The 21,682-nt window shown below is 41.1% G+C and overlaps 1 protein-coding gene across 4 annotated transcripts in view; it reads left to right on the forward strand.

The window, feature by feature from the left end:
- The window catches only part of ift80 (intraflagellar transport 80 homolog (Chlamydomonas)), a 292,809-nt gene that overhangs the window by 64,653 nt on the left and 206,474 nt on the right, over positions 1-21,682 (forward strand). For all 4 annotated transcript variants that reach the window (XM_041181982.1, XM_041181990.1, XM_041181999.1 and 1 more), the window contains exons 3-5: positions 16,587-16,808; positions 18,368-18,478; positions 20,980-21,048. In XM_041181982.1, coding sequence (XP_041037916.1) covers positions 16,587-16,808; positions 18,368-18,478; positions 20,980-21,048 — 402 coding nt within the window. The remainder of the gene's footprint in view (positions 1-16,586; positions 16,809-18,367; positions 18,479-20,979; positions 21,049-21,682) is intronic.

A 21,682-nucleotide genomic window follows, 5' to 3' on the forward strand; every position in this document is an offset into this window, starting at 1 on the left:
ATAAAACTTCATGATCTGAGGTTGAATTATATAACAATATAACTGCCTATGGCCCATTTCTCTTTGGTAACGTCATTTCATTTAAACAACTGCTCCTATCTGTCCCTGTTGTTACGATCTCCATATAGCCCTGTAACTTAAAAAAAAGTCAAGCTTCCAGTCAACCACTGAAAGAATGACAGGTCAAGATTTCATGTGTTAAAACTTCTACTGGAACAAATGACGAAAAGCACTATTGTCTAAACACTATTTTCTTTTTGTCAGCAACTTGTACATTAAACTACAGAGACAAGTGTTCTCCTTTTATACTTATCACATACTGTAATTCTGTGGGGAGTATAATGCTTATAGCAAGCAGTCCACAGTTGCACTCAGCTTCCATTGGGTTCCTATTTCCCCTTTTCGCTGCGTTGTCACTTCAAGTGACCATCTCCAGGTGCTTTCTTCAGTTTTCAGAGAGTTCTTTAAATCCAATGCCAGCAGTAAAGCCCATTCCAATGATTGTTCTTCCCCCTGGCCATGCAAAGATGAATCCCTTAGGATCACTAGTTGGCTACAGGATACATCTCTTTGACTAGAGACCGTCTCCCTCCTGCATCTGGCTGTGATAGCTCACCAAAATCAAGCAGTCTTTTCTCTCTGTTGATCACACACAACTTCTGTCTGTCTGAGATATTCATAGTTTTGTAGGGAAGCCTGTAACCTGATGTCAAAAATGGCTTCCTCTGTCCTCTTCCTCATGATAATATGAAACACATTAACCCTGGAAAGTGCTGAAGATCGGAGGGACCTTGGTGTGCATATCCACAGGTCCCTGAAGGTAGCAAGGCAGGTAGATAAGGTGGTTAAGAAGGCATATAGGATACTTGCCTTTATTAGCCAAGGCATAGAATACAAGAGCAGGGAGGTTATGCTGGAACTGTACAAAATGCTGGTTAGGCCACAACTGAAGTACTTCATGCAGTTCTGGCCACCACATTACAGGAAGGATGTGATTGCACTGGAGAGGAGCCAGAGGAGATTTACCAGGATGCTGCCTGGGCTGAAGGGGCTGAGCCATAAGGAAAGATTGGACAGGCTAGGGTTGTTTTCCTTGGAGCAGCAAAGGTTGAGAGGGGACCTGATAGTGTTTAAGATTATGAGGGACATAGGGTGGATAGGAAAGCACTTTTTTCAATAGCAGAGGGGTCAATAACCAGGGGGCATAGATTTAAGGTAAGAGGCAGAAAGCTAAGAGGAGAATTAAGAAGAACTTTTTTCACCAAGAGGGTGGTGGGAGTCTGGAAATCACTGCCTGAAAGGGTGGTCGAGTCAGAAACTCTTGTAACATTTATGAAATGTTTAGATATTCACTTACATTGCCATAGCCTCCAGGGCTAAGGGCCAAGGGCTGGAAAATGGGGTTCCTGTAGTCAGATCTTTGTTGACCGGTGCAGACATGATGCGCTGAATGGCCTCCTTCTTTGCTGTAAACGGCTGACTCTAACTTTGCATTCAGGTAGGTAGAAATGCTGATTAACTACTTTTGATCCTGACTCCCCTTTCAACTTAAAAGTAAATGAACAGTTCACAGCACAACTGTTTACAAGCTGATACCTATAACACCTTTCTGGGACTTTGGGAGACTCAGTCTACTCATCGCAATGGTGTAGTGATACTGTCACTGCACTAGTGATCTAGAGACCCAGGGTAATAGTCTGGTGACCCAGGTTCGAATCCTGCCGTGGCAGATGGTGGAATTTGAATGCAATGAAGATCTGATGATGAAAAATTATGACCATGAAACCATTGTTGATTATTATGAAAACCCATTTGGTTCACTAATGTCCTTTAGGGAAGGAAATCTGTCGTCCTTACCTGGTCTGGCCGACATGTGACTCCAGACCCACAGCAATATGGTTGATTCTTTAATGCCCTCTGAAATGGCCCAGCAAAACACTCAGCGGTAACAAACCGCTACAAAGGCACAAAAAAAGAATGAAACCGGATGGACCACCCGACATCAACTTAGGCACCAGAAACGACAAAGGCGATCTCAGCCCTGTTGACCCTGAAAAGTCCTCCTTATTAACATCTGGGGGCTTGTGCCAAAATTGGGAGAGCTATTTCACAGATTAATCAAGCAACAGCCTGACATAAGGCATCCTCACAGAATAATACCTGACAGATAATGTTCCGGACACCACCGTCACATCCCAGGTTTTTTCTGTCCCACTGGCAGGACAGAGAGAGCAGAGGTGGCGGCGCAGTGATATACAGTCGGGAGGGAGTTACCCTGGGAATCCTCAACATTGGCTCCGGACCCCATGAAGTCCCATGGCATCAGGTCAAACATGGGCAAGGAAACCGCCTGCTGATTAACACATACCGTCCTCCCTTAGCTGATGAATCAGTGCTCATCCATGTTGAACACCACTTTGAGGAAGCATTGAGGGTGGCAAGGGAGCAGAATGTACTTTGGGTGTGGGACTTCAATGTCCATCATCAAGGGTGGCTCAGTAGCACCACTACTGAATGAGCTGGTCAAGTCCTAAATGACATAGTTGCTAGACTGGGTCTGCTGCAAGTAGTGAAGGAACAAACAAGAGGGAAAAGCATACTTGACCTCATTCTCACCAATCTACCTGCCGCAGATGCATCTGTCCATGCTAGTATCGGTAGGAGTGAGCACCGCACAGTCCTTGTGGAGATGAAGTCCTGTCTTCACATTGAGGATGCCCTCCATCGTGTTGTGTGGCACTACCACCATGCTTAATGGGATAGATTTCTAACAGATCTAGCAACACAAAACTTGGCATCAATGAGGCACTGTGGGCCATCAGCAGCAGCAGAATTGTACTCGAACACAATTTGTAACCTCATGGCCCAGCATATCCCCTACTCTACCAATACCATCAAGTCAGGGGATCAACCCTGGCTCAATGAAGAGTGCAGGAGGGCATGCCAGGAGCAGCACCAAGCATACCTAAAAATGAGGTGTCAACCTGGTGAAGCTATAACACAGGACGTCATGCATGCCAAATAGCATAAGCAGCAAGTGACAGACAGGGCTAAGCGATCCCAGAACCAATGGATCAGATCTAAGCTCTGCAGTCCTGCCACATCCAGTCATGAATGGTGGTGGACAAACAACTCACTGAAGGAGGAGGTTCCCCAAATATCCCCATCCTCAATGATGGAGGAGCCCAGCACATCACTGCAAAAGATAAGGCTGAAGCATTTGCTGCAATCTTCAGTCAGAAGTGCTAAGTGGATGATCCATCTCGGCTTCCTCTGGAGGTCCCCAGCATCACAGATCTTCAGCCAATTCAATTCGCTCCATGTGACTTATAGAAATGGCTGAAGGCACTGGATACTGCAAAGGCTATGGGGCCTGACAATATTCTGGCAATAGTACTGAAGACTTGTGCTCCAGAACTTGCCGCACCCCTAGCTAAGTTGTTCCAGTACAGCAACAACAGTGGCATCTACCCGGCTATATGGAAAATTGCCCAGGTATGTCCTGTACACAAAAAGCAGGATACATTCAATCCGGCCAATTACCGCCCCATCAGTCTACTTTTGATTATCAGTAAAGTAATGGAAAGGGTCATCAAGCAGCACTTGCTTAGAAATAACCTGCTCACTGATGCCCAGTTTGGGTTGCTCTAGGGCCACTCAGCTCCTGACCTCATTACAGCCTTGGTTCAAAAATGCATAAAAGAGCTGAACTCCCAAGGTGAGGTGAGAGTGACTGTCCTTGATATCAAGTATGGCATCAAGGAGCCCTAGCAAAACTGGAGTCAGTGGGAAACGGGGAAAATTCTCTGCCGGTTGGAGTCAAACCTAGCACAAAGGAAGATGATTGTGATTGTTGGAGGTCAGTCATCTCTCATCTTAGCTCCAGGACGTCACTGCAGGAGTTCCTCAGGTTTGTGTCCTAGGCCCAACCATCTTCAGCTGCTTCATCAATTACCTTCCTTTCATCATAAGGTCAGAAGTGGGGATGTTTGCTGATGATTGCACAATGTTCAGCACCATTCACGACTGCTCAGGCACCAAAGCAGTCTTTGTCCAAATGTAGCAAGACCTGGACAATATCCAGGCTTGGGCTGACAAGTGGCAAGTAACATTCGCACCATGCAAGTTTCAGGCAATGTCCATCTCGAACAAGAGAGAATCCAATCACTGTCGCTTGGTCAAAATTCTGGAACTCCCTCCCTAACAGCACTGTGAATTTACCCACACCACGTGGACTGCAGTGGTGCAAGAAGGCAGCTCACCACCACCTTCTCAAGGGCAACTAGGGATGGGAAATAAATGCTGGCCCAGACAGCGAAGCCCACATCGCATGATTGAATAAAAAAAGAGAAATTGCTTCCATTGTCTCCAAGCATAAATACCTTGCACTGCTACCAATCTAAGCTTTCCTTTAATTTCCAACAATTAAACCTCCCAGGCTTAGTGTAGGGAAGACTGCAGAACAGGTCACATGACACCCCTTTATTCACCCTAAATTTAAAACTACAGTCCCAAAATAATCCTAAACAATGAAAACTCATCACCTTTTGTAAAGAGTTTTACATACATAATTATTGGAAAAAAAAAGGGGGGGAGGATCGGCAAGGGGGTGGGAATGGAGGAGAGAGTTCATGATCTAAAATTGTTGAACTCAATATACAGTCTGCAAGGCTATAAGGTGCCTAGTCGGAAGAACTGACACTCAAAAAGTTTTGAATTTCAAAAGGAAATTGGATTGGTACTTGAGCATAATAAACTTGCAAGTCTACAGGATAGACTGGAGGAATAGGACTGATTTGATTGTTCTAGAGAGAGCTGTTCTTGGTTCAATGGACTGAGTCGCTTCCTTCTATGCAGTTATGACCCTGACTCCTTCATACTCTTTGACAGTGACTACAGCCTTTCAGGCAGGCCTATCAATGCACCAAGCACTTCTATGTGCATACTATCAGCCTTTTTCTGTACGTTGCCCATAGTCATCATGTGGTGTTCCGTGTAGCAGAACTTATGTGACCTCCACTTTTAGGGAACTGGCACCTGCTTTACCCCTTCCCCTTGCCCTGGTTGCAGGCCACTCGTGCCCTGTGTCTCATCACACGCAATCTTACCTCTAAGCTGGCTTTTACGGTATGCACAGTGTCAGGATTTGAGTTGGTGACTGAGAGAGTGAGAGGGAGTGATGATGTTTCACTTTTATCGCTGCCTTGTGTCTCTTCCACCACTGCCTGACCAGGTGTCAGTTCTTTGGTATCTGAAAGGAGAAAGGCACAAGGTTAGGATTGTGGTGAGGAAAGGGAAAGAGCTAAGAGGTGCATGGTTACACCAACAGCAGCTTGTACGTTAGAAGAGATCGTGGGATGAGAAGTGGTTTGTGAGAAGGAGCATTAGGTAGGAGGATACCGTCACTTTCAAAGCTTTCAGCCCCATTGGCCTCGGTTATGGCTACATCCGCACCATCTCCTCTGTAGCATGAGGACATGCAGCTGTGCCTGTCCCCACCAGTTAATTTGGGCTGCCTGTGTGTCATCTTGTCCGGCAAGAGAAAGGGAAACATGTCTGTGAATGTGATGCAGTTGCCATGGTTGAATAGCTGGCAGTGTGTGGAAGCTGTGAGATGTGGGTGTGAGGATTGCAGCAGTGCTAGCTGTGCAGGTGATGTGAAGCCATGAATGTGGGGTATGAGTTTTGATTGATTGAAATTGCTAGTAGGTGAGTGATAGGGGTGTGGTGCATTGAGCAATTGTGATGCTATTGGTAGGATATGACATATGAAGATGCATTCATTGACCTTAAGCATATGTGTGAGGTCATTGAACTTCTTGTGGATCTTCATCCAGCTCCATTGGGCTTGAGTACTTGCATTGACTGTGATGGTTATCTGCTCCCATTGCCTCTGTAGTGTCTGTCTGAAGGGTGTTCTGGCCCCCTGTGGATGGATGACTTCTCTCCTCCTGACCACCTCCTGCACCAAGGCTTCCGGTGCAGTGTCTGACAACCTTGGAGTCTGTGCTCCCTCTCCTATATAGTTACTTCTCTTGCAGGTCAGAGACTTTTCCCCACCAATTTCAAGCACCTGCGGCAGCCGAATGGTATCATGCCAGTAAGAGGTGCAGGTTGGTTTTAAATAGTGGATGCTAGCTTGAACTTCCACCAACCCATGATTTTGTGTCCCTTGCTCGGGCATGCAGCCAGTCAACAGCTTGCTTAGTGCTAGCTGCATGCTGTGAGCACTTAAATAAGCACAAAGTTTGTGTACTAGTTGTTGGGCCTTGGCTGTGAAAATTTGAAAATGTCTTTGTTCTTCCCAGAGGAAGGAATTTGGAGGAAATTTCAGCTGGTGGAAGACTGTATATCAGCCAAGCAGTCTGACAATACCCTTTAGAGTGGTCAGGCACAGTGGTCGAGAGCCAGACCTGGAAATATATATGTGGAAGCTAGTCCCACATATGTGATTGATGTCACAAGGAGTATATTGTAGATGAGAAGGCAGAGGGAACCAAGCACAGATCCTTGGGATTCTGGAAGAAATGGGATGGAAGTGGGGATGGATAAGTAGCCATTTCTGGAGACAGTCTAGTTACTATCAGATGGGGAATAGTTGTACCAAGCAAGGGTGGTCCTTCTGAGGTCGAGAACAGAAGAATTGTTTTGAGGAAGCTTGGAGTAGTCTGCTGTGTCAAAGAGGATGAGGACTGAAAATGCTGTTTGATGGCTTCGAGTTTACTTGGGTGGAGGGTGACTGCTGCTACAGAACATGAGAATCAACTCCTTATTGGATGTCTCAAAATCCTGTTAAGGACCAATGGCTGATTCCCCGCAAAAAATAGATTACCAGCAGAAGATGCCAGAAGTATTATACCTTGACAAATCTCAATGGTGTAATAAATTTTGAGAGCACTGTCATATGCCCCTTATTGGTCTTCAAGTGATCAATGAACATGCTACACATGCAGCAAAGTAGTCCTTCATGGCAGGGTGGCATGGAGGGGAAGCAGTTGCTCACAGCATCACAGAGTAGTAGGCCATTGGTTTGAATTTCATTGTGCTTAGGTTCTGATTTGGTTGACATGGGAGGCACCCAGTCTCCATTCAGTCCCTCCTCATGAGGGAGGGACAATTAGAGAAATTAATGATTGGCACTGTAATGCCTGTGTATGCCAACTGAAGGGAGGCCTGGAAGAAAGTCACTCAGATGCTCTCTTGGTTGGAAGAGGTGTTAGATGTAGGAGAAAATAAAGGAATAGAAAAATTGATATCTTATGGTCAAAGGTTCCCAGTAATCTTAAAGCTGCTTCATTTTCAATTAAATTCTCATTTCAGTAAACTTAGCACAAAAATAGCAATGTATTTCATCTGTGATATTATTTTGCCTCTCCTGGTTGAAGTATAAAATTGCTTTAATTTTCTTTAAAGTTACAAATTAATATTTATTCAGTAATATTTGTTGCTCAATGAAATAACTCTTAATGTGCCATCACAAATTATATGGTTTTGTTGTCATGATGGATACTGATAAGCAAACTTACAGGTTTTTGAACACATTATAAATGGAAGAATCCTTCAACACTGTTGCTTTTGGATTTAAACATATAAAAGTATGTCAAAAAGACAGTAGTGTCATTTTACTCTAGAGCACTTGTGAAAACTGCAAGAAACATTGGAACTTTCTCAAAAACTATAAATCTTTACATTAAATTCTAAACATTATATATTATGCAAAATAATGGATACCAAGGAATGAGGTAAAGGCTGCAACCTAACCTGAGGTTTCAGATGACATTGTAAAGCATGGTCCATGGTTAATAGAGTCATCTGATAATCTCACTTAAATTACAGCTAGTAATTCATTCTCCATGTATCCATTGTTAATCTGCCATATTACTGTTATTTCATTTTCCGGTGTATTTTAATGCATAGTGTAAATTAAGCTTGCTCAACATTGGTTAAATCTTTTTAGTTGTATGTAGGAGTTTGACAAATTGCAATGGCACATTCAAAACAAAATAGCAAATCTAATTTAAGCATTGTTCTTGCATCAGTGAGGAGTAAAATAAGGAATTATTTAACACAAGCCAATTTGAGGATTATCTATATGATAACAATCTGGTAAATAACAGTCAGTATGACTTCAGCAAGGGATGACCTTGTCTGAACAGACCTCATTGACTTTTAAAGAGATACAATCTTAAATGGGCTGTTGTAAACCTTATGACATAGTTATCCAGACTTTGAGAAAATCTTTGGCAAAGTTCCTGTAAAGATTGCAGAATAAGCTTAAAACAATGTGAATTTATAGTAAATCCTGAAAATGGATAAGTAACTGGCTTAAGGAAAGGAAGCAGCAACATGTTAGGAATGAGCTAAAGCAAAAATATTCAAAATGTTGGAAATGAAAGCAGAAAATGTTGTCAATTACACAGTTCTGATTAAATCTAAAACATTATAGGGGAAATGCTTTGGTTTAGTGATAATATTTCCAATGCCTGAGTCAGAAGGAGCAGGTTTCAAAATGGATAGTCCTGGCAAGTGGGGACTGGAGCTCTAAATCTGAAGTCTTGGTTGACATCCAGCAGAATACTTGTGTCCAGTAGGTATGGAGGTGTAAGAAGTTGAAAATGGATGATTGTGCTGATAACTGCAGTACTGTATATTTTACATCTCTAATACAGCTATTGTTTTATTATGTTCCTCTCTTTGTAAGAACATAAGAACTAGGAGCAGGAGTAGGCAATTCAGCCCCTCGAGCCTGCCGTTCCATTCAATATGATCATAGCTGATCTCATTTCGGCCTCAACTCCAATTTCCTGCCCTCTCCCCATAACCTTTTAACCTGTTACCAATTAAAAATCTGTCTATCTCCTCAAATTTATTCAGCATCCCGGCATCCACTGCACTCTGAGGTAATGAATTCCACAGATTCACGTCCCTTTGAGAAAAGTAATTCCTCCTCATCTCTAATTTAAATCTACTACCGCTTAGCCTAAATACATTACCCCTAACTCCGTGTGATCTTATCTTGTGTATTAATCTTTTGTGCGGCACATAATCAAAGGCCTTCTGGCAGTCCAGATATACTACATCTGCAGGATCCTCATTATCCACTTTGTTTGTCACATCTTCAAAGAATTATAGCAAATTAATGAAACATGATTTACTCTTCACAAAACCATGCTGACTCTTATGGATTGCATTTTGACTTTCCAAATGCCCCATTACTACTTCCTTGATAATGGATTCCAACAATTTCCCAACGACAGATGATAAACTAACTGGTCTATAGTTTCCTACTTTCTCCCTCCCCGCCTTTTTGAATAAGGGCGTTATATTAGCATTTTTCCAATCCACTGGAACATTTCCAGAATCCAGGGAATTTTGGAATATTATTACCAATGCATCCACTTTCTCAGCTGCCACTTCCTTTAAGACCTTGGGATGTAGACCGTCAGGTCCTGGGAGTTGTCACCCTTTAATCCCAATAGTTTGCTCAGTACTTTTTCTCTTGTGCTGGTGATTGTTCTAAGTTCCTCCTTCCCTATACCCTCTGCTCTACCTGTTACTATTGGGCTGGTACTAGTGTCCTCCACAGTGAGAACTGAGGTAAAATATTGATTAGGTGTCTCTGCCATTTCTGCGTTTCCCCACTATTAACTCCCCAGTCTCATCCTCCAAGGGACCAACATTCACTTTAGCTACTCTCTTTCCTTTTATATACTTGTATAAGATTTTGCTATCAGTTTTTATGTATGGCGTCATAAGGAGTGTGGGAGTTTATAAAATTTTGCTGCCATATAGAGCTAACCATCTATAGCCTGATGTAAGGACCTTACTACCAAATCTCCTTGGTCTCTTGCCTCTACCTTAAGTCCTTTACTGTCCAACCAAGCCAGTAGCAAGTTTCTCATCTAGTTATTCTCAGCGTTTCCTCCCGAAGCCTCTGCACACTAAGTGACTTCTTGTGCTTGATGATTCTAGCCTCCATCTCAACGCACTTTGCCTTCTCTCCACAAGTCTACTATCCTCCTGTCCTCCCTTAACTCTTCATCCACTTAAACTCTCAATTCATGACAACTACCTCAACCTTGCTATGTCATATGGCCTTTCTTTTTTTCTCCATCTCAATCACAGATAAGGCCAACTCTGTTAACTTCATTGTATCTCTTACCATGGACATATCTTTCCTAATTTCAAATGTACTTCCTTCTGCATCTGCCCTTGGTTCGGGGTGGAGGTGGGGGTAGGGGGTGGAGGGGGAAGAATTTAATTCACTTACAACTGAACTTTCAAATTCCATAATGCTGTAGATTTTGGCCCTCCATTTATCATGACACCCATGGATCTGCCCAATTGCACACCTGTACTTTGATGCCCTTGATCCTAGTAAAACCCTTCTACTGTAGTTGTTGCCATTGGTACGGCCCCTTCTTCGCTCCTATATGGACTTAGGATTTTAGATGTGTCGTTTCTTAGATAAGCATTGGTGTTGCTTAAGAATCAGCTGGATTGTTATGAAGGGAAGCTGTAGCTTTTTGTTTGAGAAATAAAGCTGAGATTATAATGTGCTTTCCTTGTCTGTGTTTAGCTTGTAAAGAGATGCTGGTAAGGAGAAAATTGATGATGGGGGTTGGGGGACAGCTTTTGTGGCTGGTATACAGGTCAATTTTAGCAGTATTTATTTTCATTCTATTATTAAACACTAAATATTTATTAATATGGGTTAAGCATAACTCAAGAATATTGTATAACCAAGTGTATCTATTTTGCATATAAACATGGTTAGTCATTCAGTACTCACAATAAATGCTAACTTTAACGTCCAATACATTTTATGCAATAACAGTGTGAGAAGTCGAAAATGGGTAATTGTGCTGATAACTACAATTCTGTATATTTTTACTTCTCGAATACAGATATAAGGGATCATGTTTTATAATGCTGCTGTGAAGTGCCTTGGGATGTTTATTACATTAAATGTCCTATATTAAATATAAGTTGTTGTGGACCAAAATTTTATTTTTTAATTGTTTATAATAACTTAGTTGCAACTTTCTTTTTCACTCTATATTCTTCAGTTATACATATACTATAAACATATTATTCAAGTAAACTGCAAGGATACCAGTTTTATACAAATCTATATAAAATCAAAACCATGTTATTAAATTGTTTTGAAATTTACGGATGTGAATACTTGAATGTTGTTTTCTCATTACTGCAGATGGCAGTGTAGCTATAGCTTATTTTTTTCCTGTGGAATTAGGCTGCTTCACACTTCAGTAAATTTGATTGCATATTCGGATTGTTATATCTTGCAGTTTTCCATGTGTCTGCACATGTGGTCAAAAAGATAAAAATGAAGGATAACTGGACTTGGAAATTAAGCAATTTCCACTTTTTCTTCAGTGATCAGTATCAAATCACTCTATATCATAATTTAGCTGCAAGTAGAACTTTGTACAGGTTTCTAATTTGTTTCAATTGTAGTGCAGAACATCACTGCCTTATGGAAACTGAGAATGGTGGATGAGTACATGCTTTTTATATTGCAAGTGAACCTGATGCATAATTATAATTGCAAATGCAATTTAAGGCAGAGATACATTAAATTATACATTTGTTAAGAAGAGAGGCAATACCAACTGAAGGGTTCAGTTCTAAAGGGGGTGCAGGGACAGAGACCAAGGGCATATGTGCACAAATCTTTGAAGGTGGCAGGGGCGGTTGAGAAAGTATTTAAAAAAGCATAAGGGATCCTAAGCTTTGTAAATAGGGGCACTGAGGACAAAATCCAGGAAATTATGGTGAACCTTTATAAACTATAGTTTAACCTCAACTGACCAATTTGGGACACTGCACTTTAGGAAGGCTTTAGAGAGGGTGCAGAAAACACAATTACTTGGATAGTCTGGAGAAGATGGTGTTATTCTCCTTTTGAGGGGATCTGATTGAGATGTTCAAAATCATGAGGAGTCTGGACAAGGAAGAGAGAGATAAACTGTGGCCATTGGTAGAAGGGTCAAGAACCAGAGGACGCAGATTTAAGTGTTTGGGAAAAGAATCAAAGGCAACGAACGTGAGGAGAAGCTTTTTTTCTGCAGCGAGTGGTTGTGATTTGGAATATGCCACCTGAAGGGGTGGTGGAAACCGATTCAATTGTGGCTTTCAAAAGGGAATTGGATAAGCTTCTGAAGGGAAAATATTTGCAGGACTAATGAAAATGACAGCTGGGGAGGGGAATAGCTAAAGTGCTCTAGCAGAGAACCAGCGGGGACTCGATTGGCTCAATGGCCGCCTCCTGTCCTGTAACCATTCTATGATTCCATTTTATGATTCCATTTAATGACAGATTTGAAAGTTGTTTATGCAGGTCAGATTCACAAGTGATTATAAATGTCAAAAATGTACTCAGCTGGCAGCTTGTACTGTTCCCTTCTCTCTTCATGTCAATATTTTGCCCTTTCGTCCTTCTTTCCTGAGGTCCTGTACCAGAGTGATGGTCACCTCCTTGGAGAGACCTGGTATAACTTGCCTCGGAGTTCCACAGCATGCATTGCTGGCTACTATTTCAAGGTGTTGATTGATGATGGCCTCTTGGCACTAAGGGATATAAAGGAGATATTAGTGATCAGAAATGAATTGTAGCCTTTTATGTAATATTTACAGCCTTTGACAGATACATTATGCTGATGGACATACTGTATGATTGTGGCACACTTGGGCCTCTTTTGTCCTCTCCATGCTGAGTGTAAAATTATAATGGTTGCTACCAAATCCTGGACAGGCAACGGTCAAGTTAAATGGGATGTTAAACTATCTAAGAGCAGATGATTTCCAATCCAACATTCTGGGGCAGAATTATTTACAAATATTTAACTGTAGACTTAATTTTTTCAGTTGTAATCTACTGAGGTTCCTGTAAGCCAGTTTTTGGTGGTTGAATTGAACTGGGAGTGTAATTTGTTTGTCTCCTCTGCTTAGTGCAAGAAAATTGTATGGTTTCACCTCAACATTTTAAAAAAATGATTATGTGCCTGATTCATTCTGGTAGGATACTCTTGGTACATGATGTATACTTTCAAAGAATGATAATCTAAAATTGCCAACGTATTCTACTTTTTTTCGTTTTCAGTTAAGTTCCCTAACTTCATGTGTCAGTCCCCAACTAAAAGGGCATTTTGCAAAGCCTTTCTCGGGCTTTTATTTTTTAGTCCATAAAACTCCCATGAGAAAGACCTGATGGTGCAATTTTAATTGCATTTAACTTAGGGCCTTCCTGAGTGACTTTGTGTGTTTGGGAGCTTCCCGTGTGAAAGCTCCCTCAAAAGAAAATAAATTGCACAGATACTTTTATATTTTATAGAAAATCTGAAAGAAAAGATACATAGCTCCACGTGAATCTTCTCTTTATGATTGGATACATTTGATCTATATTGTGGTACATACTGTTGTATACTCTAATGTTAATACTGGTCAGGCATCTGAGTTCACATTCAAAACTTTCAGGAATGGGTTTTCTGAACATATGCTAAATCATCTAGATATACAAGGGTTTGTGTTGTGAAAATGAAAACGGAGACGTACAATTGAAGTGCTAAGAGCCATAACCAGGGCATTACTAAAGTTGGAATGATGAAGGTAGAAGACAAAATAAGTATTAGTAAACTGAGGCCAAATTTAAATTTCTTCAAGATTTGTAGACTGTAGGAGAAAGTAAAACTAAGATGAGGAGTTTCATGTTTTGAGACCTTGAGAAAGAATAAGTTAGTCAGAAATAACACAGTGATTTGATTATAGTGAGGGTACAGTGAGAATGAACATGCAGAGTAGTGGATTATGAAAAACAAGCAAGTTTTAGAGATGCTACAACAACAATATCAACTTGTATTTAAATAGCAGCTTTAATGTAGAAAAATATCCTAAGGTGCCTCAAGAATATTCTCAAACAAAGTTTGAAATAGAGCTGCATAAGGAGATACTGGGGAAGATGACCAAAAGCTTGGTCAAAGAGCTAAGTTTTAGGAAGCGTCATAAAGGAGGAAAGAGACATAGAGAGGCGGAGAGGTTTAGGGAGGCAGTTCTAGTATTTAAATCATTAGGAACTGATGGTGAGGGTTACAGCAGCAGATGAGCTGAGGCAGAGATTGAGTTTTGTGATGTTACAGAGATGGAAATAAGCAGACTTAGTGATGGATATGTGGTCAGAAACTATTCTTGGAAGCACACGACACCAAAGTTGCGAACGTTTTGGTTCAGTTGCAAGGAGTGGGGCGTAGCCATTGTTTAGGGAAAGGAGTTTGGAGTGAAGACAATGGGTTTGGTCTTCCCAATATTTAGTTGAAGAAATTTCTGCTCATCTGGTACTGGATATCGGACAAGCAGTGTGACAATTTAGAGATAGCAGAGAGGTCGAGAGAGGTGGTGGAAGTGGGTGTTTTCATTGGAAGTCAATGCTGTGTTTTAAGATAATTGGGGAGCATGTAAATGAGAAATACGAAGGGCCCAAGGATAGGCAGGCCGTAACTTGTGCAGTGCTCCAAGGATTAGGGCTGGAGCCTCAGTTATTTTCAATCTATATTAATGACTTTGATGAAGAGACAGAGTAATGGATTCAGTAGAAAGCTAATTGGGAATGCAAACTGTTAAGGTGACACAAAGAGGATGCAATGGGACATGCAGGTTACATGAGTGGGGAAACAAGGTGGCAGATTGAGTGTAATGTGGGGAAGTGTCAGGTTGTTTGCTTTAGTTTTAAGAATAGAAAAGCAGAATATTTTTAAAAGGCATGAAACTTGTAAATGTTGATATTCAGAGGGGCTTGGATATATTCATACAAAGAATACAAAGTAGCAAGCAATTAGGAAGGCAAATATCATGTTGACCTTTATTAAAAGGTGATTAGGGTACAGGAATAGGGAAGTCTTGCTACAATTGTACAGGGCTTTGTTGAGTCTATACCTGAAATACTGTGCACAGCTTAGGTCACAATATTTAAGGAAGGCTATACTTTCATTGGAGGGCATATAGCAAAGGTCTACTTGATTGGTTCCTGGGATGAGATGGTTGTTCTATGTTGAGAGGCAGAGTAAATTAGGTCTATATTCTCTGGAATTTAAAAGAATGAGAGGTGACTTCATTCAAACATACAAAGTTCTGAAGAGGCTAGACAGGGTAGACACTGAAGTTGATTCCTCTTACTGGGGAATTTAGAATATGGAGATGGGACAAGAGCAAAGTCTTAATTATAAGGGACCGATCATTTGGGACTGAGATGAGGAGAAATTTCTTCACTCAAAGGGTTGTGAACTTTTGGAATTCTTTATCCCAGAGGGTTGTCGATACTCCATTGTTGAATACATTTTAAGCCAGGATTAACAAATTTTTGGTATCTTCGGAAATGAAGGGATATGATTAGTGAGTGGAAAAGTGGAGCTGAAGTCAAAGATCAGCCATGATCATATTGAATGGTGGAGCAGACTCAATGAGCCATATAATCTTCTCCTGCTCCTATTTCTTAGGTTCATCAGAGGTAACAGTACTAATTCATTCTATCAAAAAATAAAGACAAAATTAACACCAAAGGTTTTGATGGAGAGAGAAAATTACAATGCATACTTTTAAGAAAATATTTGTAGCATTTTTCTGGCTTGGTAACAAACATTGCTTACTGTACACAACTCCAAAGCTGTATAGTTGAAATTTACAAACTAGCGCTTTTATAAATTAAAAATCTGCAGCTTTAAGAGTTCAGATGGATCAATCGCAAAATATTTTTTCTAAAAAATCATAAGGTTATGTGCATTTTAAAATGCCATTCCATAGAAATTACAGCACATAATAACACTGTGTAGGCTATTATATCTCTGTCAGTCCAGTGGTTCAACAAATGTATATAATGAATGGCTGAGTCATGCAAACCAGGAAATTGCCAGTTTTAATTAATAATCTGTGCTGAATTAACTAATCCATCTAAGGCTGTAGTAGATTTGTTAAAATTAGCTTCAACACTCATAAGGAACACAAACTAACCAGGCTTCAGACTCTTGATCACTATACAATTGCATGTGGATGTCTGATGAGAACAGAATTATTCTCAGCTGTTGCTTTGTTCTACCTAATAGCTTGCTGATCTCACTCATCAGTGATTGTGGTTGAATGCTAGACACTTGGACATATATTGGAGACTAACCAGAGAGATGGAATTGTCCTCAGTCCTCATGAAAGTTATTTTCCTTCTCTTTAGGTGTCTTTGCATTTTGCACCATTTTATAGTCTATGCACTGGTCTGACAGGCTGGCAGCTTGCTCTGAAGGGTTGTACCAGCAATGGTCTTGACCCAGCCACTAGGCGGTGCATGAGAGCAGTCCTAGTTGCTTTCTGGTTTCAGTCAGTGTGGCCTCTGCTTTAGGAACATCCCCTGATGGAATCTTATGTGGGTGATTGTAGTCATGAACGCACATGATATCATGACTTTATAAAAACACATTGGAGTATCAACAAGTTGCACCACCAAACTTAAAAAAATATATTTTTTTGAAATTAAGATCAGTGTCTGTTATACTGCTTCATTATTTTCTTTAATTTTACTGCACATAAAGAGTTGGTCAGTTGCGTGGGTTGGACAACAGCAGATGAATTGTATTCGTCCAGTGATGATCATCAAATCCTGAAGTGGAATTTGTTAACAAATGAAACAATACAGGTAGTAAGACTAGCTGAAGAAATTTATCCCATAGACCTGCACTGGTTCCCAAAGACGACAGGGGGCAAGAAGCAGATACAAGCGGAAATATTTGTGCTCACCAGTACTGATGGTAAGTGTTGTTTTTGTTCATATGTTTTGCTAATATGCTTGTTTAACTTGTAAGGAAACCTAATTTAGAGATTTTATTCTCACAGTGAAACATCCTATTCTGCTTAATTTATCTGATAATGGACAACAAATAATGCGGCCTGGCTAAGAAAAGATGTCAGAGGTCTGGTTTTGCTATAGCATGTTGTTTCTTGCTATCCACCTTTTTTCTTCATTTAATGCTCATCAAGGTGAGAGACGTTAATAGTGAGGAATGAAACAATTTCCATTTTGAATACCCAGTGTTAGCATCAAGCACAGAATGGTTAGACGCAGATTACAAACTTCTCTATTCCTGTGTGCACCTCAGCCCTAACCTCAGAAAAGGCAGCCACTATTAAACCATTTAAACATTTTTAAAATTCCTACATAGCCACTCTTATGGCTTCTACAGTTGAAATTGTCAGTTGCAAATGTTTTACGGTAGATCCATGGCCACTAATGACTGGATTGAGACTGTTTAAACTCTGATCATAAAATGTTCTCGTGACCAGGAGATTTTATAATTCTGTCAGCCTGGTACTAATTCAATACCATGCAAGTTTCTAACCTCCTGTTCCTAATTTACTCAGGATGTGCCTTGAAATTAGCATTTCTGCAAACTGACTATTGGAAAATGTGACTTTTTTTGACTATTTTACAGTAAACTAATTTTGATAGATTCCTTCCTAAAAGAAGCTTTATTGTGCAGAGGGCAACCTTGGGGTTAGCACATTTATAGATCCTGACAAATTGAAAGTAAAGTAGCAACAATTCATTGTAGATAGCACCAGCATCAATAATTCAGGAAATATTTGAGGCATTATTAAAGTGATTACAAAAAGTTGCACAAGAATTAGGGGACATGACCCAAGGTATGGACAATGTGGTAAGTTTTAAGATTGAGGGAGAGAGGTAATATGATGGATGACCATAAGATGTAGGAGCAGAAATTAGGCCATTCGGCCCATCGCGTCTGCTCCGCCATTCAATCATGGCTGATAAGTTTCTCAATCCCATTCTCCCGCCTTCGCCCCGTAACCTTTGATCCCCTTCCCAATCAAGAACCTAGATGAGTTCTCATGAAGGGTCATACGGACTTGAAATGTTAACTGTATCCCTCTCCGCAGGTGCTGTCAAGCCTGCTGAGTTTTTCCAGGTGTTTTTGTTCTAGATTTCCAGCATCCGCAGTATTTTGCTTTTATCTTAGTATGATGGATGTGTTTAGAGAGCTCCAGAGTTGGTGCAAAGGTAGCTGAAAATTAGAGCAAGAGTGAAGGAAAAGGGAGTGCCAAAAAAGCCAGTGTCAGAAGAAGAGATCAAATGCTGACATATAGTACTGGAGTAATTCGCAGAACTAGGGAAAAACAAAAAGCCATGGAGAATATACCAAACTACCATTATCTCATTTGCCTTAAGTGCATTGTGCTTAAAAGCAACTATTGTATTACCAGTTACTAACAACATTTTTCATCCAAGTAATATGATAGAAAAATTAGTGTGTGTAGTATGCAAATGATTCAGTAACATTGTTTGTTAAAGGCAAATTTCACTTGGTCTCAAAGACTGGACGAGTGGAAAAAAGTGTAGAAGCACACCGTGGAGCTGTGCTGGCAGGGAGATGGAATTATGAGGGAACTGCTTTGGTAACAGGTGAGTGAAATATTGTAAAACTGATATAATCTATTTGGAATCATGCTTCCTTAGGAAAAATGCTTAATTAGGAGTATATATTAGCTTGAAAGTTTGATACGTTATGGGGAAATCAGGTGCTGAGCATGTACAAGAAAATGTTGCCATAACGGCTCAAACAGGCAAACCCTCATATCCTCTGCCACCACATAATGTCCCAGAGCCTGCAATATTTCTCCAATTCATTTTTTCATAACCAATAGCTTTTTTTGTTCTTGTAAATAAGAACACAAAGTGTTGGACGGTTCAGGTAAGAAAACACAGTTAATGGGGTTGATATTAACAATTATTCCAGGCTGTGCAAGAGTCAGTGGGGAGGGGAAGAGGCAGAAATTATAATTATTTAAATCAGGCTCCTAGCATGTATATAGAACCTGATTTAAATTTAGCAGCTGTGGGCTGGTTTCTCAGGGCTCAAGAAACATGGCAGCAAAATGGAAATGGGAGCAGCTGGCTCCAGCAGTTAAGTGATTTTTCGAGCATTCCTTGTGGGCCAGGAGGAGCAAGAATGTCCCCCCGCCCCTCAAGCAAACCTTCTGCTGATTTATTGCCACTCCTTGCGAGTGCAATAGGCTGCACACATCTCACCACTCCCCCAAACTCCAACCTCCAACCTCTAACCTCAATCTCAGCCTCCCTCTCTCATTCCCTCCCTGAGCACCAATCCCTATTCGAACCCCAGCCCTTTTTCTTTCTCCCACCCTCCAAATTGTTGGATCGTGCCCACTTCCCTCCCGCCCCCACCCCCACCATCCCCACCCCCAATCCATCCTCAACCTCATCTGCCACGCACTTATCTCTCTCAATTGCCAAAGATCTGACCTCAATGGTCCCCAGCTGCAGCAAACTGCTACTGGCAATCTGGCTGCTTGATGAGAGGAAACAGAACAAGAAAATAATAATGTGCTCTTATCACTAAATTCAGTGTTAACTCTGCATACCAGTGATTCCTAGTTTCCTCCCTGCTACTGTGCTCCCTGTAAATATCAGGGTCAATGTTTCAGGTTGATGATGTTTAATCAGAACTGGAAGATATTAGAGATATAAATAGTGATAGAGCTTTAAAGCAAGGACAGAGCCAGGGAAAAAGGGAACAGAAAAGGAACAAAATGGGTCTAAAACTTTTGTAAATGATTACAGCAGAACAACAAAGAGGAAAGAAAGCATGCAAAATCAGGCAAAGAGTAAGGTACTCCCATGGCCCTGGATTGTGGTGGAAGAAAGACAGATAGAGCTCAGTGGTGCGAATTTCCGCCCTGATCACCAGGCCCCACCTCTTCCATTTCCAGTGGCTGTGGTGCAGTGATCCTCTATTGTTAGCACCCACTGTCAGAAAACGATAGCTGCAGTTAAGTTTGAAATGAAGTATTGTTCCTCGAGTTTCTGTTGAGCTTCATTGCAACAGTGAAGGAAGCCAAGCATAGGGAGGTCAGAATGGGATGGAACAGCAAGTGACCAGGAGCTAAGGGTCACACTTGAACAGAGATGTTAAGAAAAATGATTACTCATTCTATGTTGGCTGCCCCACCATTGAGAAGTCCACATTATGAGTAGTGAATGTAATATACTAAGTTGGAAGAAGTACAAATAGATCACTTTTTTTTTAACCAGGAAAAGATGTTGGGCCCTGGACGGCAGGAAGGTAGCAGGTAAAAGGTCAGGTGTTAATTATCCTGTGTTTGCATGGAAATGTACCAGAGAAGGCTCTGGGTGTTAAGGATACATAAAGCTGTTGTGGAGGAAATGGTCCTTCCAGAATCCTGAAAGGTGCTGGAAGGAGAGGGGAGGCAAAGGAACTATTGATGGAAATAGCAGAGGATGATCTATTGAATGCAGAGGCTGGTGGAAGGGAGAGTGAGGCCAAGGGAGACTGCATTGTGGCTAATGAAGAGGGGAAAGTGGGAAATAGAACAGACACAGTCAAGAGCCCCATCAATCACATTGGAAGAGAATCATCAGCAGAGAAGAAACAAGTAGGCATTTTGGAATTAAAAACAGAAAGTGCTGGAAATACTCAGGTCAGGCAGCATCTGTGGAGGGAGAACAGAGTTAATGTTTTGAACCAGTTAATGTTTATGCAACTGCTTTAGTTCAGCTTGCTCACACACTGATTCCTAACAAGCCCTCGTTTTCTAGCCAATGCACATCAACCAGGCCTTGGTCTTGGACCTCATATAATGATTATAGGAGGACAATGCACTAAAAGGCTATCTTCTACAACCTTCCTTTGTAGTTAGTGCTGGTAATACATATGCCCAGTAAATGAATGGCTTAGATGAGTGGCTCAGAGTAACTGGATAGATTACCTGGCACATCAATCCATTGTAAGTAAGGCAAACCTAGGAATACTTCCAGACCATACAGAATCTAAATAGAATTTCATTTGCAAGTGGAAAATCAAGGATTTTTTTTGTTTATTTTAAGTTTAGCACTTAATGGAATAATTATTTGTACTCCTTCAGTTGGTGAAGATGGGCAAATTAAGATTTGGTCCAAAACTGGAATGCTGCGATCTACTATGGTGCAACAAGGTAGGGTTTTGAATTGCAAGATTATTTTGGGTATGTACTTTGGCTTTGTTGGTAGTGATAGTGTAAGTGATTCAAAGGTGACATCAAATCTTTGTTTTAAGCACAAAATACATTTCAGTATTTAAGGTCTGGTTTACAGAGAAGTAAAACAATATTACCCCGTTCCTCCTGAGCTGACTCCTATGTGCGAAACCTCAGGCTCCACAGCTAGAAGCTACTTCATCTGTGTTCTTTTACCCTTTTTAGTTACAGAACCCGCAAACCATCAAAATTGAGGTGGTTAATACCTTCCCAATTTTGTCTTCCCTTATCAGATTACGTGTATACTGTCTGCTTTTGGACTTGCATGCTTGATCAAGTTAGCCATTGTTTCCCTTTGGCATATCAGAAAAACATAAGGGGTCTTACTCACAGCTCAAATATTTAATGTAGTCAGGGGCCATCTGTTTGCCAGTTCTGCTTTTCCCATTTGCTCCCAATGTGGTCTCCTCTACGTTGGAGAGACCAAACGTAAACTGGGCGACCGCTTTGCAGAACACCTGCGGTCTGTCCGCAAGAATGACCCAAACCTCCCTGTCGCTTGCCATTTCAACACTCCACCCTGCTCTCTTGCCCAATTGTCTGTCCTTGGCTT

Source organism: Carcharodon carcharias, chromosome 2 (assembly GCF_017639515.1).
Source record: "Carcharodon carcharias isolate sCarCar2 chromosome 2, sCarCar2.pri, whole genome shotgun sequence".
Classification (NCBI taxonomy): Eukaryota; Metazoa; Chordata; class Chondrichthyes; order Lamniformes; family Lamnidae; genus Carcharodon; species Carcharodon carcharias.